Source organism: Saimiri boliviensis, chromosome 17 (assembly GCF_048565385.1).
Source record: "Saimiri boliviensis isolate mSaiBol1 chromosome 17, mSaiBol1.pri, whole genome shotgun sequence".
NCBI classification, from domain to species: Eukaryota; Metazoa; Chordata; class Mammalia; order Primates; family Cebidae; genus Saimiri; species Saimiri boliviensis.
Window position 1 is genome coordinate 4,382,605 of NC_133465.1, and position 14,519 is coordinate 4,397,123.

Below are 14,519 nucleotides of genomic sequence, written 5' to 3' on the forward strand. Positions count from 1 at the left end.
GGGGGCAGAGGGGAGAGGTGGGCATAGACCTTCACACCCACTCAGCCACTCTGTTTCCAACCCCGTGTGTGCACACGCAGAGCTGCCAGAATGAAGCCCTGGAGAAAACAGGAGAAGGGAGGCCAAGATGAGCCGTGGACGAGTGGGTTTTGTTTTGTTTTGTTTGAGACAGAGCTTTGCTGTGTTGCTCAGGCTGGAGTGCAATGGCACGATCTTAGCTCACTGCAACCCCTGCCTCCCAGATTCAAGTGATTCTCCTGCCTCAGCCTCCCGAATAGCTGGGATTACAGGTGCATGCCACCACACCTGGCTAATTTTTCTATTTTTAGTACAGACGGGGTTTCACGATGTCAATCGGACTGGTCTCGAATGCCTGACCTCAAGTGCCTCAGCCTCCCAAAGTGCTGGCGTGAGCCACCTCACCCTGCCCAAATGAGTCAATTGGCTCAGTGGGCTGCTCCCCAAACCCTCAGGCCTGGGTCAGCCCTGGATCGTGCCATTCCAGATAGTTAGGACCTCCTGGTGGAGGATGTTGAAAGGCACACATACATGATTTGTGGCATCCGATGTCATCTTCCTCCAGAGTATCTGCTTAGCCTGAAAAGTATGTCGCCTTTTTCACTTATCATTTCTATTTCTTAATTTTGTAGACACTGTCATGTTGGAACCTGGGTAGTAACAGTCTGATGGCTCTTCTTTAACATGTAAAGTTAGTTCCTCTTCTAAAAACAGCGGAAGCATGCCTCTGAGTGGCTTTGGCTCTCTGAGGTCTTCCTGGGAGCTGAGAATGGGGGCAGAAACCTCACGGCCTTAATTTTCTGGCTACTTCAGACAAATGAGGCCTCTGGGCCTGGGCTGGCCTGGCAAGTGCCTCCACTTTCCGTGGCCAGGGCAAGCCTTGCCAGAGAATGCCACTGCACACCAAGGCCTCTTACTCCCAAGAGTCAGGCTGGCCAAGGATCAAAGCCTGGCGCTGCCTGGCTAAGCCTGGCACTCAGTGTCCGGTGATGTGGTGTCCCCCGTGGCCTCTGACTAGGGTCTGTAATCCGACCACTTCTTGGCAGCTGCCACTATAAAAGCTGTGGCTGATTAAAATGGCTCTGGGAGTGCCATGGCAACATGGGGAGGGCAGGCGTGGAGAGACAAGGACAGGCTGGCCCGGCAGCCAGCAGGGTGCTCTGAGGCCTGGGCTGGTGGAAATGGCTCTTCCTGAGTGTTGCTTTGTCTTTCAGCAGACAGTGCCCGCCACCTGGACTTACCCTGCAAGCGATCCTATCTGGAAGCCCCCTCTTCAGTGGGGGAGGATCACTACTTCCGTTCTCCCCCTCCCTACGACCAGCAGATGCTGAGCCCCTCCTACTGCAGTGAGGTGACCCCCAGAGAAGCCTGTATGTACTCAGGTTCAGGGCCCGAGATTGCTGGGGTGTCTGGGGTGGACGACCTGCCCCCACCTCCGCTGAGCTGTAACATGTGGACGTCAGTGGCACCGTACACCAGCTATAGCGTGCAGACAATGGAGACTGTGCCGTACCAGCCCTTCCCCACGCACTTCACCGCCACCACCATGATGCCTCGGCTGCCCACCCTCTCCGCCCAGAGCTCCCAGCCACCAGGAAACACCCACTTCAGCGTCTACAATCAGCTCTCCCAGTCTCAGGTCCGAGAGCGGGGGCCCAGCGCCTCCTTCCCAAGAGAGCGCGGCCTCGCCCCGGGGTGTGAGAGGAAGCCACCCTCTCCGCATCTGAATGCTGCCAATGAGTTTCTCTACTCTCAAACCTTCTCCTTGTCCCGAGAATCTTCCCTACAGTACCATTCAGGAATGGGGACTGTGGAGAACTGGACTGATGGATGAGTCCCATGCCTGCTTCACAGCCCCGGGACCGTGTTGCTCCAGTACTAACCTCTGGGTGGCCTGCACTACCAAGGAACACAGGGAGGTATTCCAGAGGGCGTGTGTGTGTGTGTGTGTGTGTGTGTGTGCACGCGAGCACGTATGTGGAGAGCATCCATCTTCTGATATACAACTGAGGTCATGGCAAGGAAAAAAGAAACCACAATTATCTAAGAAGTGATTTTGGCTACAGGACCTGGGTCCATTGTAATCTGACATCTCTTGATATGCCCATGGGTGGGATGGGAGTGGAGGGTTCATAGGAGTGATTGAGAGGGTTTTGTAATTGTTGATTTTCTCAGGGGCCAGGTGGCGAGGTCTCTCCCATGGGGAAAGATTCTCATTGCTGGGGTGTGAGAGCTCTGTGCACACCGTAGCGGGCCTGGCCTTCTATTTGCAAGGGGAGCTGAGAGTCTTGTTTTGGTGGCTGGAGGCCCACTCCTTTGGCTTCTGTCAAGTCTGGGAGGCTGCCTGAGAATGGGCTCAGCTAAGCCACCAAGTGTACTTTGAGAGTGCAGCTGGCTGCTCAGTGAGTGACCTAGACACTGATTACTGGAGCTCTGAGGTCTGAGGGATGACGATCGGAAAGGGCCATGTGCTAAATGTCACCTGAGGGATATTTTTAAAGGTTTTTTAAATTTTTCCTTCAAGAGGAGATACAATGCAACCAGTAGCATCTCTGTCATCATTCAGGTTTTGTAATAAAGCACAGAGCTCTTCCCCCTAGATCCCCAACATACAGTCTGTCACTCTGGTGTGCAGAGAGTCGGCCTCCCAGGCACCACACCATCTGCAGCCTATGATGGGCAATTATGAAACACACCCCACCTGGCCTCATCCCCAGGAGACCACACTGGAGATGATGTCTGGCTTCTCCAGGGCCTGTTCTGCTCTCAGAAAATCTACGCTTCTGGAGCGAGAAAGCCCAACAGAAATAAAGATGATTGAGAAAAATTCATTTCTTCCAGTAAATTCAGCCAGCGAGCTTAGAGGAGCAAAGAGAATTCTCTAGCGTGGTGCTCACACAGTCCTCAGCCCTGCGTTTTAGCATCGAACACCACCAGGCCATCAGTGTGGCTGGGGTGAACTCTCCATCAAACTTGGGAAATCACTAAACTCTTTGCATGCTGAACAGTTATTTATATATTATATAAATAAATAAATATATTATATATATATATATCTCACAAATGCAGGCCACATGTCAAATTCAGCTTTGCTTTTTACAAATGAATGAACTTAATAAAAATGAACATTGGAGGCGATATTTGGAAAGACATCTATTTAAATTTTTATTACATGTTTGATATTAAAAACTAAGAATGGTTTAGATAAAACATATAAATAAATAAATAAATAAATATATATATATAAACACACACACACTACAGATAAAGCTTTTTTAGAAAACACATTAGCTAACAGGTGATATGAAACTTCAAGTGTTTTGTTATATAGCATGGACGTTTTATTTTGCATATCGGAACATAAAGCCATTTTACAACTGTGAAGCGTGTGATGCTGTTTATTATTGACTTGTCGTTTCTTGCCTCTGCAATGGCCTCTGCCTCCTTTTTGCCGGTATTTTTTTCTCAAGTGTCAGGTGAGGCCCTCAGTGCCTCTGAACATTTGTACCGTGGAGCCTCTGAGCTCAGAGTGAAATCACTTAGGACCAACAGAGCAATTGCACCTTTGATCTCATGCTACTCCCCAGGTTATGAACCTGGACTCCAGGGTCCACAAAGACCCCATAAGGGCAGGCCAGGCAGTAAAGGAAGAATCTGTCTCCTTTCGGCAGTCAACACATAAGCTGGCCGTTTGGGGGAAGTGGTCTCATAAGTGGGGAATTTCTCATAGGATTTTATGTGGCTGCTTCAGAAAAGGAACTGAAGAGCAGGTTCAAGTCAGTAACAGGGGCTTCCTGGAGCTCATCACCACTGTCACTCCAGAGAGGGTGAGTCAAGGCCTGGCAAAGTTCCCATTTGCCCACACCTTTGCCAGGTCCCTGAAGCTTGGCCACAAGATGGAGAGAGGAAAAAAGAGGTGAAATCCAGCCCAGGTTCACTCTAGGTTGGAAGAGGCAGGCATGGGAAGGTGCTGCTGGCTCCCCCTCCGTAAGGCCTTGCTACCTGCCCTGCCCCTCGTGGCTCCTTCCCCAAAGCTGCTCGCCTGCGTCCAGCATCTCCACTGCAGGCTGGTCTGGAAACCCAGGAAAAGAGAAGGCAAGGGAGGTGCGCCCTTGAATCCTTGCCCTGTTAGGGCCAAAGGAGATTTCCTGCTGGGTAAGGAGTCCACCTTGTCTCCTGTTTCCCTGCAGTCTTTCTGTGGCTCTAGGGCAGCTCTCCAGCTGGACTTCTTCCTGCAGAACAGGAAGCCAAGCCCCATCTTCCCTTAGCTGTTGGCTCCCACCTTGGGCTTCTTGGTTATGGAGAAAGATGTTAACTGAGCTTGGCTCAGGGGATGTGGGGGGGGGGGGATGCTCTTCCTAACTCCCACCTGCTGTACTGTTTTATTCTGGGCGAAGACTGCACATCTGGGACACTCCATACCTTCTAGAGCCCAGTCAGAGGGCTGGGGGCAATGCGGATGTTCCCGGGTTCTCTCCAAACACGTGGTTGGCTGAGTCTGACATGAAGAAAGCCGCTTCTTAAAGGGGTGTTTTGCCTTAAGGCAGCCCACAGCTTCCTGCCAGCTTGCTGGGAAGCGTGAGGTCCCCGGGCTTCCCCACCTGGGCATGGCCAGAGCCGGGCCTGCAGTGGGATTTGTGGAACTTTCCTGCCCCTCTGAATCAACAGCTCAATAAAAAGGGGGCACATGGGATATCCCGAAACAAAGGGCACCATTCAGAAGCGCCAACAGGTCATACATCATCAGCCAGAAACCTGCCACATGAAAAGGGTCTGCTTCTGCTGTGCCCTGCCTGGGAAGGGGACAAACGCCAATTAACGTTCAGCTGCGTGTCCCCCGGCAGCGGCCGTGGGGGTTGTGCTCTCCAGCCCAGGGCCAGGCCCCTGGGGGAAGCCCAGGCAGGCCTCTCAGCAGCAACTCAGCCACCAACAGTTGGCCCTCAACCGCAGAAGAGCCTGGAATAACAAAAGGGAGAAGGGAAGGAGAAGCTGGGTCAGCCCGACAAATTGTTAAAAAACCAAACCGACTTCCAGCCTTGGCTGGGCCTCAGGGGGTCAAGAAGCCTCGGCTCGCCCCACTAATGGAGCCTGCTCCAGGAGCAGCAGTCCAGCCTTGCAGTGTCTTATCTTACAACATAAAATTAAAACCCACTTAAAAGGCCGGAGGGCATGTTAACATTCCCCCTGCTGTCTAATTGAAGTAGTTCCCAGCGCAAAGGATTTCGCTTGAAAGATGTTTCTCTCCCAGCCCGGGTCTCCGGCTCAGCGGGCAGGAGAAAGGGGTGGGGAGGGAGCGACTGGTAGCTTGCCACCCTCACCCAGGCGGCAGGTGGCGACAGCAAAGGTTAGAACAGGCTGGGTTATTTGGTATTTTTTAAAAATTTACAAATTCATTAGCAGCTATGTCAGCAGAGGCCACACTCCTGACAAGAAGATCTGGTCGTGATTCAAACACGGTGCGCTCTGCAGCGAAACCTGGCCGTTCCTGCAGCCAAGAGGTTTCAATGCCGTCCCCTGCAAGCCCTCTCTCCCCCCACGCAAATCGATGACAGGTCTCCAAGGCATACGGAAGCAATCAGGGACATCCTGTCAAGGTGATGAACTTGCACTGGCCATCCCAAGTAATGGGAACCAGTCAGCCTGAAGCCGGCCTGGACTGAAAGCCAAGGTGACAGCTATTAAGCAATTGTGCGCCGAACAAAATGGCAAAGGGGCCGGGTAATCAATTCAATTTCGATGGGCAACCCGAGCAACCACAGCGGCTGTCGCGGCTGATTAGGGAGGGCCGGGCTGGAGCTTTCAATGCGAACCCATCACAGATCAGAAACAGGCCCGGGATGAAAAGGGAAGGAGTCGTCTCCTGAGGAGCAGGCGATGAAGGACTCTGTTTTATGTGACTGTGTTCTTCCTTCTCTCCTTAAAGAAAGAGGAGGGGGGAAAAAGCAAGCAGTTTGGAGATTAGATAGTTTTCTTTTCAGCCATTTATCATTATGAAGGGAAGTAGACAGCGCAGGGGCCGAAGAATCTCCAGTGGGATTTCTGCGAAGTCTCACTCGGAAGGGCCAGGTTTACATGGTGCAGCTCAGACAGCCCTGCTTATCACCGCAGCCTGACGGGGTCTGCAGAGCATCGAGGGTCCCTCTTCTCTAACAAGGGCAAACAGGCCCCAGTGCCCCGAAGAGTGCAGAAATTCTCCTGCAGAAACCCCAAGCCAGCACATGGCATCGTTTGTGAAAGTTAAAGCCTAAGTCGGAATTATGGGGAGAGGAGGAAAATGGGAAAGGGAAAGATGGGGGGATTTTCCCCGGTCCCTGCAGGGGAGGCCCTAGTGGTGGCCTCCCATTTCTTCCGGGCCCAGGTCAGGGCAGCAGGGGCCTCTGCTGTGTCTGCTGGCCTGTCAGCACTGATCCCAGGCCAATGGCAGGCCCTGGCAGCCTGCTTAAACATTCTAGGCTTGTGTTTGGTTGTTCCGGTGCAAGGGTTTTGGGGTGCAGAGCAAGAGGCGCCCACAGGCACCGAAGCAGAGAGACAGAGAGGCCAGCCATGGGATGTGGAGGGATGGAAGACACATGAGAGCAGATGGCAAGGGACACAGGACCAGAAGGAAAAGAACCATTTTGGAGCGAAGGGTGGGTCCAAACCTCTGGGCAGGAGGGCTCAGGGCTGGGACTGGGCGGTGGTGAGGGAGGAAGGCTGACCACCTCCTCCTTGGAAAACTGGAGCATGGGTGCCTATTCAGATAGGTCTTACAAGAACTGCAACTGGAGAGTTAACCTCACTGGTAATCTAAAACGCAAATTGAAGTGATAACATGCCACTTGCATCTAACAGATTAGTAAACATTTAAGAAAAGGTGTTGGAGGCCTCTTTCAGTCGCTGCTAGTGGGAGAACAGATCGATACGGTTTTTCTGGAAAGAGCAATTTGGTAGCATGGGTAAAGACTCTAAAAGTGTTCATACCCTAAAGAAAATAACCGGACATGTGGACGTAGTTTAATACTATATGATACTCATTGTGGTTTTATTTTTTAATGGCCCCAAATTGGAAGAAAGTAAATTGGTAAATTATGAGAGACTCACATTCTGGAAACATGATGCTGTCATTGAAATCATGTTTACAAAGGGCCCTTAGTGACGTGAGTCTTGATTTAAAAATAAGTGAAAAAAGAGGATCAGAATGTAGAGTACAATTTCAAGAACATTTGAAATGAAAACAAAAAGATTGGTGTAGCAAAACTAGATCATTAGATAGCAGTTAACCAGGGGATCAGCTGTATCTGTATATACGTGAAATACTCCATGAAAAAAAACTTCTGACAGACAGTCTCCTGGAGTTCCTAACATCAATTAAGCAGAAACGTCCAGGAGATAGCGTGCATTTACGTGCATGTGTGGTGTATGTGTACGATGTGTATTTGTGTGTGTGTGTGTGTGTGTGTGTGTGTGTTAGGGACACAGATATGATTTAGAAGAAACTGTTTATGATGATTCCATCGTATTTCTCTGTTTTATTTAACTTGTTACAATGGGCACATATTATTTCTGCAATTAAAAGGTTTAATTAAATTTTTTTAAAAGCCTGTGATTATAGAAGTACCCAAAGAAAAGAAAAAGAAGAAAGGCTGAAAGAAATTATGCCCCAAGCCTAACAGCAGTAACTTGAGGACATGCTGGCTCTCCTGAGCGCCGCCCAGTGGCCCGAGGCTGGCCTCTGGGCCTCCCCCGCGAACTGGTTTTCCTCCCCGCTCTGGCTCTCCCCTCGGACACCTTTCTCCTGCCCAGGCCTTTCACGCTGCTGGTGTTCAGCATGTTCTGCTCTCCCGAGGTCCCCTCCCTGGGTGATGACATCTGCTCCCACGGCTTCTCTCACCAGCATGTGCCAACGAACTTCAAGTCCAATCTCATTTCTCTCTCCTGATACCGTCTCCCGGACGTTTCTGCCGGAAAGAGATGTGAGGTCCTCCGGTTCGGGCTGGAGCCCAGACTCCCTCCAGGCCTCCTTCACGCCCTCCGTTTTGGTCACGGCGCTACCAGCCGGCATCCAGTTGCTCCAGTCGGAAGCTCGGGCTTCGATGCCACCTCCCTCCCCACCCACCCACCAAACTGCAGATTCTACCTCCTGAAGATCTTCCACAGCCCTACGCATTTCCTCGCTTCCAGCAGGCCCGGCAGGGTTTGCTGTCCCAGCAAATCCTTGGATCTGGGCTGGCCAAGATGTCAGTTGCAGGAGGCTCTGGAGCTGGGGCTGCTGTGAACGGTGCTCCTGGGCCTAGGCTGTCGCTCACGGAGTGACGGTTTTCTGACATGTGGAGCAGGGAACTGCCCAAGCAGCAGCTGTGAGGCCACTCAAGGAGGGGACTGCTGCCTTCACTGGCGACCCTGCTTTCAGCTCTGCGTGGCCTGAATCCTGCGCTCTGGCGGCCACCTTTCGCTTGGGGAGGAAGCAGGGCACTGCTCCCGGCCAACCCCCAGGGTCACAGGCTGCTGGATAGGTCTGTTGCTTCCTCGGGGCAGGTGGGCCTGGGAGTACTGGAGCAGGGGTTTCCAGCATCTGACCCCCAATCCCTGACACCTCTTTCTCCTTCAAAGATTCCAAATGGCCTCTTCCTTCAAAGCCTTCCATAGGAGACCACTCACTCTATGCCAAGATGGGACTGGCCTTGCCGCTCTCTTAAGAGAAAAAACCTGAAACAAATCAAACTAAGGCCAAGAAGCCCCCAGTATGGCTCCTTGCGTGAAGCCTCTAGCCGAGGGCCTGGCACAGGGCATGCGCCTGGGAAACGACAGTGCTCCTGGGTCCTTCATCCCTTCACAGCCTGACCTCTCTCCTCTCTCCAACCCTAGCAGGTACCTGTATGGGCCACTGGGCAGCAGCGAAGCAGCCACTCCCCACAGATCAGCCTGCAGATAAGCTAGTGAGCTAGATGAGTCTCTCCGCATGTGCTCACGTAAACCTTTAGCACTGGGTATAAGGAGCTGTGAGACTCCTCCAGCTGTAACGGAGTGAATCCTCTATGGCATCGGAGAGCACCGCTCCCACGGGAAGGCGGGACGTGTACTCCTGTTCTATGCCTGGGCACACTGAGGCTCCCCTCACACCTTCCCCAGCTGTCCTGCCTTCTGCTTTTAGAAACACCCTCAGTAGGAGAAAGGCTCATCCCGGCAAGAGCCACCTGAGACCCCCGGGTTCTGAGACGGCAAGGCTGCTTTGCGTGCCGCTTCCTTTTCCAGGCCAGGCAGGAGAGCAAGCAGGGCTCTTTGAAATTGGGAGCTGATCGAAAATGAGGCAGCCAGTGGCCACAGGGTCTTTGGAGGCTCGGCTGGTGAGTTCTGCAGAGGATCCTCGAGCAACAGGTTTGACAAAGTCGGGGCAAGGTATTCTTTCTTCCTTCCTTCCTTTCTTCCCTCCCTCCCTCCTTTTTCTTTTCTTTCTTTCCTTCTCCTTCCTTCCTTCCTCCCCCCCTCCCTCCCTTCCTTCCCAAACAAGGTCTCACTCTGTCTCCTAGGCTGGAGTGCAGTGGCACCATCTTGGCTCACCGCAACCTCCACCTCCCACGTTCAAACAATTCTCATTCTTGTGCCTTAGCCTTCTGAGTAGCCGGGATTACAGGCATGCTCCACCCACCCACCCCCAGCTAGTTTTTGTATTTTTAGGAGAGATGGGGTTTCACCATGTTGGCCAGGCTGGTCTTGAACTCCTGACCTCAGATGATTCATCCGCCTTGGCCTCCCAAAGTGCCGGTATTACAGGGATGAGCCACCGTGCCCATGGGCCAGGTATTCTTTAAGCCTGCTGACTACCTGCAGCCTTAAGAGTTGATGACTTGGCTGGGCGCGGTGACTTACACCTGTAATCCTAGCACTTTGGGAGGCCGAGGCAGGCAGATCACCTGGGGTCAGGAGTTCAAGACCAGCCTGGGCAACATGGTGAAACCCCTGTCTCTACTAAAATATGAAAATTAGCCGGGCATGATGTTGGGTGCCTGCAATCCCAGCTACTCAGGAGGCTGGGACGGGAGAATCACTTGAACCTGGGAGAAGGTGGAGCTGAGATCGCGCCACTGCACTCCAGCCTCCAGCTGAGTGAGACTCCATCTTAAAAAAAAAAAAAAAGAGTTGATGACTTAAGATTCTACCTTGCTGCTGCTCCTTTTCTAGCCTTCTACCAAGAACAGGTGCTGGATTTTGCACTCTGGTATCCCCTTTTCCCGAGGGGTGAATGCTGTCTCACTGAAGTAGATTTCTCAGCATCCACGAGGTAGTGACACCAATTCTGCCTCTTGAGCCAGAAATCCTGGGTTCAATACTTGGCTCTGTCACTTTCTGGTTTGTGCCTTTCAACAGCATAGCCATTCCTTCTGCGCCTGCCAATGCATTGGAGATAATATTGCAAATAACATCTGCTTCTTGGGATCATGGAGATTAAAACAACATATGTGAGAGGGCTTGGCACATTCTTATCCCTGATGTTCCGACACTAAACAAGCACTCAACAAATGCCGGCTCCCACCCTCCTTCCTGCCCCGCTTACGGAAGGGCATTGCTTTGGATTTCACATTCAGAAAAGCAGGGTGGAATCTGAACTCTCTGAGTTTTAGTTTCCTCATCTGCAAAATGAGAAAAGAAAAATACACTTTACATTGAGTTTATTAGTAATCAGTCCTCAGGCACCCAGCTTGGCACCCTACTATGTTAGGATTGTCATCTCTAATCCTCCCCACAACTTGGTAGGAGAGGAATTAACACCTTTACCTCACAGAGGAGGAAACTGAGGCTCAGGGAGATGAAGAAATGTGCTCAAGGTTATGGGTCAGCAATGACTTCAAACCCAGGTCTCTTTAACCCAAAGCTTTGGCTTTTTTTTTTTTTTTTTTTTTTTTTTTTTGAGATGGTGTCTTGTTCTGTTACCCAGGCTGGAGTGCAATGGCGCGATCTCGGCTCACCACAACCTCCGCCTCCTGGGTTCAAGCAATTCTCCTGCCTCAGCCTCCCGGGTAGCTGGGACTACAGATGCGCGCCACCATGCCTGGCTAATTTTTTGTATTTTTAGTAGAGATGGGGTTTCACCATATTGTTCAGGCTGGTCTTGAACTTCTGACCTCGTGATCCGCCCACCTCGGCCTCCCAAAGTACTGGGATTACAGGCATGAGCCACCGCTTTTTTCTCTAAGATGCCACTACTGCTGCCACTATCGCCGCTGCCACTGCTCGTTCTCTGCCGGTCTTGCCTTCTTCCCTTTTCCTCTGAGGCCACTGGACTCAATCGCTTTGTATTTTTAGTGACTTTGAGTTTATTAACAAAAAGAAAACAAATGTCTTTTAAAATAAGTTTACTACTTGAAGGGTACAAAATGGCCGAGGGTTACCCTTCTAGAGGATGATAATTTACAGTCACCTCCACCAATCGACCCATCCCCGCAGGGCCATGAAGCTGGGTTGTCTTTTGCTCTCCACCTCACAGAGCAGGGGCTGATCAAAGGAGGGGTGCCACGGCACTAGCTCTCGCCTCCCCATGTGGGCGAGTCACCTCGGCCCAAGCTGGTAGAGTCGGGAAATAGTTCAGGTACCTCGAAAGCAACTGTTTAAAGTGTTTGCGGGAGGGGGGAATAAAGTGTTTTGGGAATGTCCCCAAGCCCCACTTGGCTTGGGTGGCAAAGCTAGGGTGTCCTTTCCTTGTCTTCCCAACTCTTGGTCGAAATATGCTTCCTTGGGATGAGTTAGAAGAGACTTGCTCGGGAGTCTCTTTTCTGTAACTTCCAGAATTCCTAACTAGGGTGCCTGAAGCGAGGGCTGGGTCTGTGAAATGACGCAGCTCCATTAGGAATGATGGAAACTATGCAGGCTGCTTTTAATAGCATCAAATATGGCACAGCACAGTCCTCCTTCTCTCTAGTCTCCACGTGCTGGGAGCCTGACCCACATGCTCTGTGGCCCAGACTGAAAAGCCAGTGACCATCTCTTCAGGGCAGCGATGGACCTCAATGTACTTGGGACACAGCATAGGAGACTCAGGCATTAAGCTCCAGCCTGTCCCACAAGAGACCCAAACTTAATTTTCTGACCCCAAAAATGAACCTTTGGCTTCTTTTTCTATCGGTGTAGACCAGAGCACAGAGCCTGGGACTCGGTGTGGGGAGGCGTGGTCCTGGTCCCGTCTGTGTCATGCTGGCCGTGGCTCCCCTCTCTCTGAGCCTCCTTTTCCTCTTCCACACAGCTCCTCACAACCCTTGCAGCGCTAAAGGACGATGATTCCCAAATCATGTTTGCAATCACGAATTTCTCAGCCATGGCAAGGCTCTGTCTGAATCCACAGCAGACCTCGCCAGAGCAAAGTTAGGGACGGAGGAACCAGAACTGCTCTTTCTATTTATCTTACATTTTAAACTTATTCTCATACTTTTCAAATATCGAACCTCTATATTTATATAGTAGTGCATACGTATAATAAGTAGATCAATTTGTAAATAAGATATTGGTAGCTTGTGCCTTAAGGTTTGTTTGTTTGTTTGTTTGAGACGGAGTCTTGCTTCGTTGCCCAGGCTGGAGTACAGTGGCACCATCTCAGCTCACTGCAACCTCCGCCTCTCAGGTTCCAGTGATTCCTATGCCTTAGCCTCCTGGGTAGCTGGGACTACAGATGCGCACCACCACGCCCGGCTAATTTTTAAATTTTTAGTAGAGACAGAGTTTCATCATGTTGGCCAGGCTGGTCCTGAACTCCTGGCCTCACATGATCTACCTGCCTCGACCTCCCAAAGTCCTGGGATTACAGGCGTGAGCCACTTCATCTGGCCTTAAGGTTTTTTGCTGAAGGGGTGAGATTTAAAAAAAAAAAAAAAAGTGTGGAGGCCACAGGGGGACGGGGCGGTCATCAGGTGTCTCTGCTCGCAGCTGGGACCTCTGCCCCTCCTGTGATGCACTGGCTCTCTGCCGTCCCCCCAGAGGCAGATCACCAGAGCTCTGCGTGGAGAGGCCAGGCCTGGGAGCAGAAAGGGAAAAGGCCTGGAACTTCCCTACTTGTTAGATGTCTGCCTAATCTCTGTGAGCCTGTCTCCCCATGTTAATGAGGGGTAATAAAATCCTCCCTATCTGTCAAGGTTATAGAAAAGATTAAATGAGATAATAGAGATGAAACATGTGCTCAGTTCAGATTGTCCCCCTTCCCTCCACATAATTTGCCTGTCTGCACAGGACTCATTTTAGCTGTCTCAAAGAGTGAGATGTTTCTTTCCTGGGAAATTCTGTGTATTGACTTTATTGCATCTCCCGTCTCACGGTTAAGCCTCCTTTACCCGATGCCGAAGTCCAGATCTTTGTGCAGTTGGGTACACAAGGCGAGCGGCAGGCGGGCGACGCTGGGGGGCTCCAGCCCGGTCCTCCCAGCGCTCTGAGCGCCCCACCTTGCCAGGGCTTTGGGTCTCACCCAGGATGCACGACAACGTTCAAGGACGCTTAGAAAAGAGTGTGCCCCCAGCAGGTCAGCCAGCCATCCTCACTAGCGCACCCAGGAGAGGGTGGCTTGAGCTTGGCTCCCTCGTTCCACGTCCCTTGCCACACTTGGTGACACCAGGGAAACATCTATTGTGGAAAGAAAGTCCCAGCTTTGTTGCTGTCTTGTTGGAGGCCTTGGGCAGGACCCTCTGTCTTTCTTGTCTTCACTGTCCTCTGTTACAAAAAGGGATGAGTAATACCTGTGTGGCCAACCTCCTGGCCTTGGTCCACGGGCCCGATGAGACGCTTCTGAATGAAAACACGTAGTAGGAAATGAAAGGCGGTTGCGACGAGTAAGCTTCTCGATGGTCCCATCAGTGGAAAAGAGCCACTGTTTTTCATAGGCTAAGGAGGGGGAATGATTGGCAAGGTACTGATCAATTCCATTCGCTCGGAGAGGGGCACGATTTAGCATCACCTGCCTTACCCGCCTCCCCTCCCTGCCTGCATCCTCAGCTTTTGAGGAGGTCAATTTCCGGCACACACGGAAAAGCCTGTGGCTGCGGCCGGGAACAATCGGCGACAGTGCTCCTCTCGTGTGGATCCTTTGGACTGATCACTTGTAACAGCCCTGAACACTCAGCCCCTCTCTCACTTTTGCTGTCCAGCTACTGCTCTGTACGGCAAGGTCTCTAATTGGGACATGATCCCGGCCAAATGGCAAGAGAGATTCAAGGAGCCGGTTCCCTGGACCCCAAATATCCTGCCCCCAACTTTACAGCTCAGGCGGCCAGGGAGAAAGCGTGAGTCATACCCGAGAGGTGAAGCCGCGGCTTAGAAATGGCTTCGGCAATGACATTTTTCACGCTTTTAATAAACCCCTGTGTTATTAGAACTTGCCAAAGCTGAATTTAATGAAAGTCTTAGGCCCTAAGGCCTGAATTTTTCTTTTGTATCACAAAACGAAACCAACTGGTTCAATTCAAATTAACCCCAGCAAATGAGAGGGCTTTGTATTTCTTTCTTTCTGTTCCCCCCGCCCCCTTTCTTCTCTCTTTCTCTGCTCTCTC

At 51.4% G+C, this 14,519-nt stretch overlaps 1 protein-coding gene across 6 annotated transcripts in view; it reads left to right on the plus strand.

The window, feature by feature from the left end:
- Nucleotides 1–3,402, plus strand: part of TBX4 (T-box transcription factor 4) — a 32,547-nt gene extending 29,145 nt beyond the window's left edge. For 4 of the 6 annotated variants that reach the window (XM_010339712.3, XM_003929079.4, XM_010339710.3 and 1 more), the window contains one exon: nt 1,233–3,402. In XM_010339712.3, the coding sequence (XP_010338014.1) occupies nt 1,233–1,852 (620 nt within the window). In that variant the 3' untranslated portion in view covers nt 1,853–3,402. The remainder of the gene's footprint in view (nt 1–1,232) is intronic. The other 2 variants (XM_039477002.2, XM_010339711.3) reach the window with 1 other exon arrangement.
- Nucleotides 3,403–14,519: the final 11,117 nt, after the last annotated feature.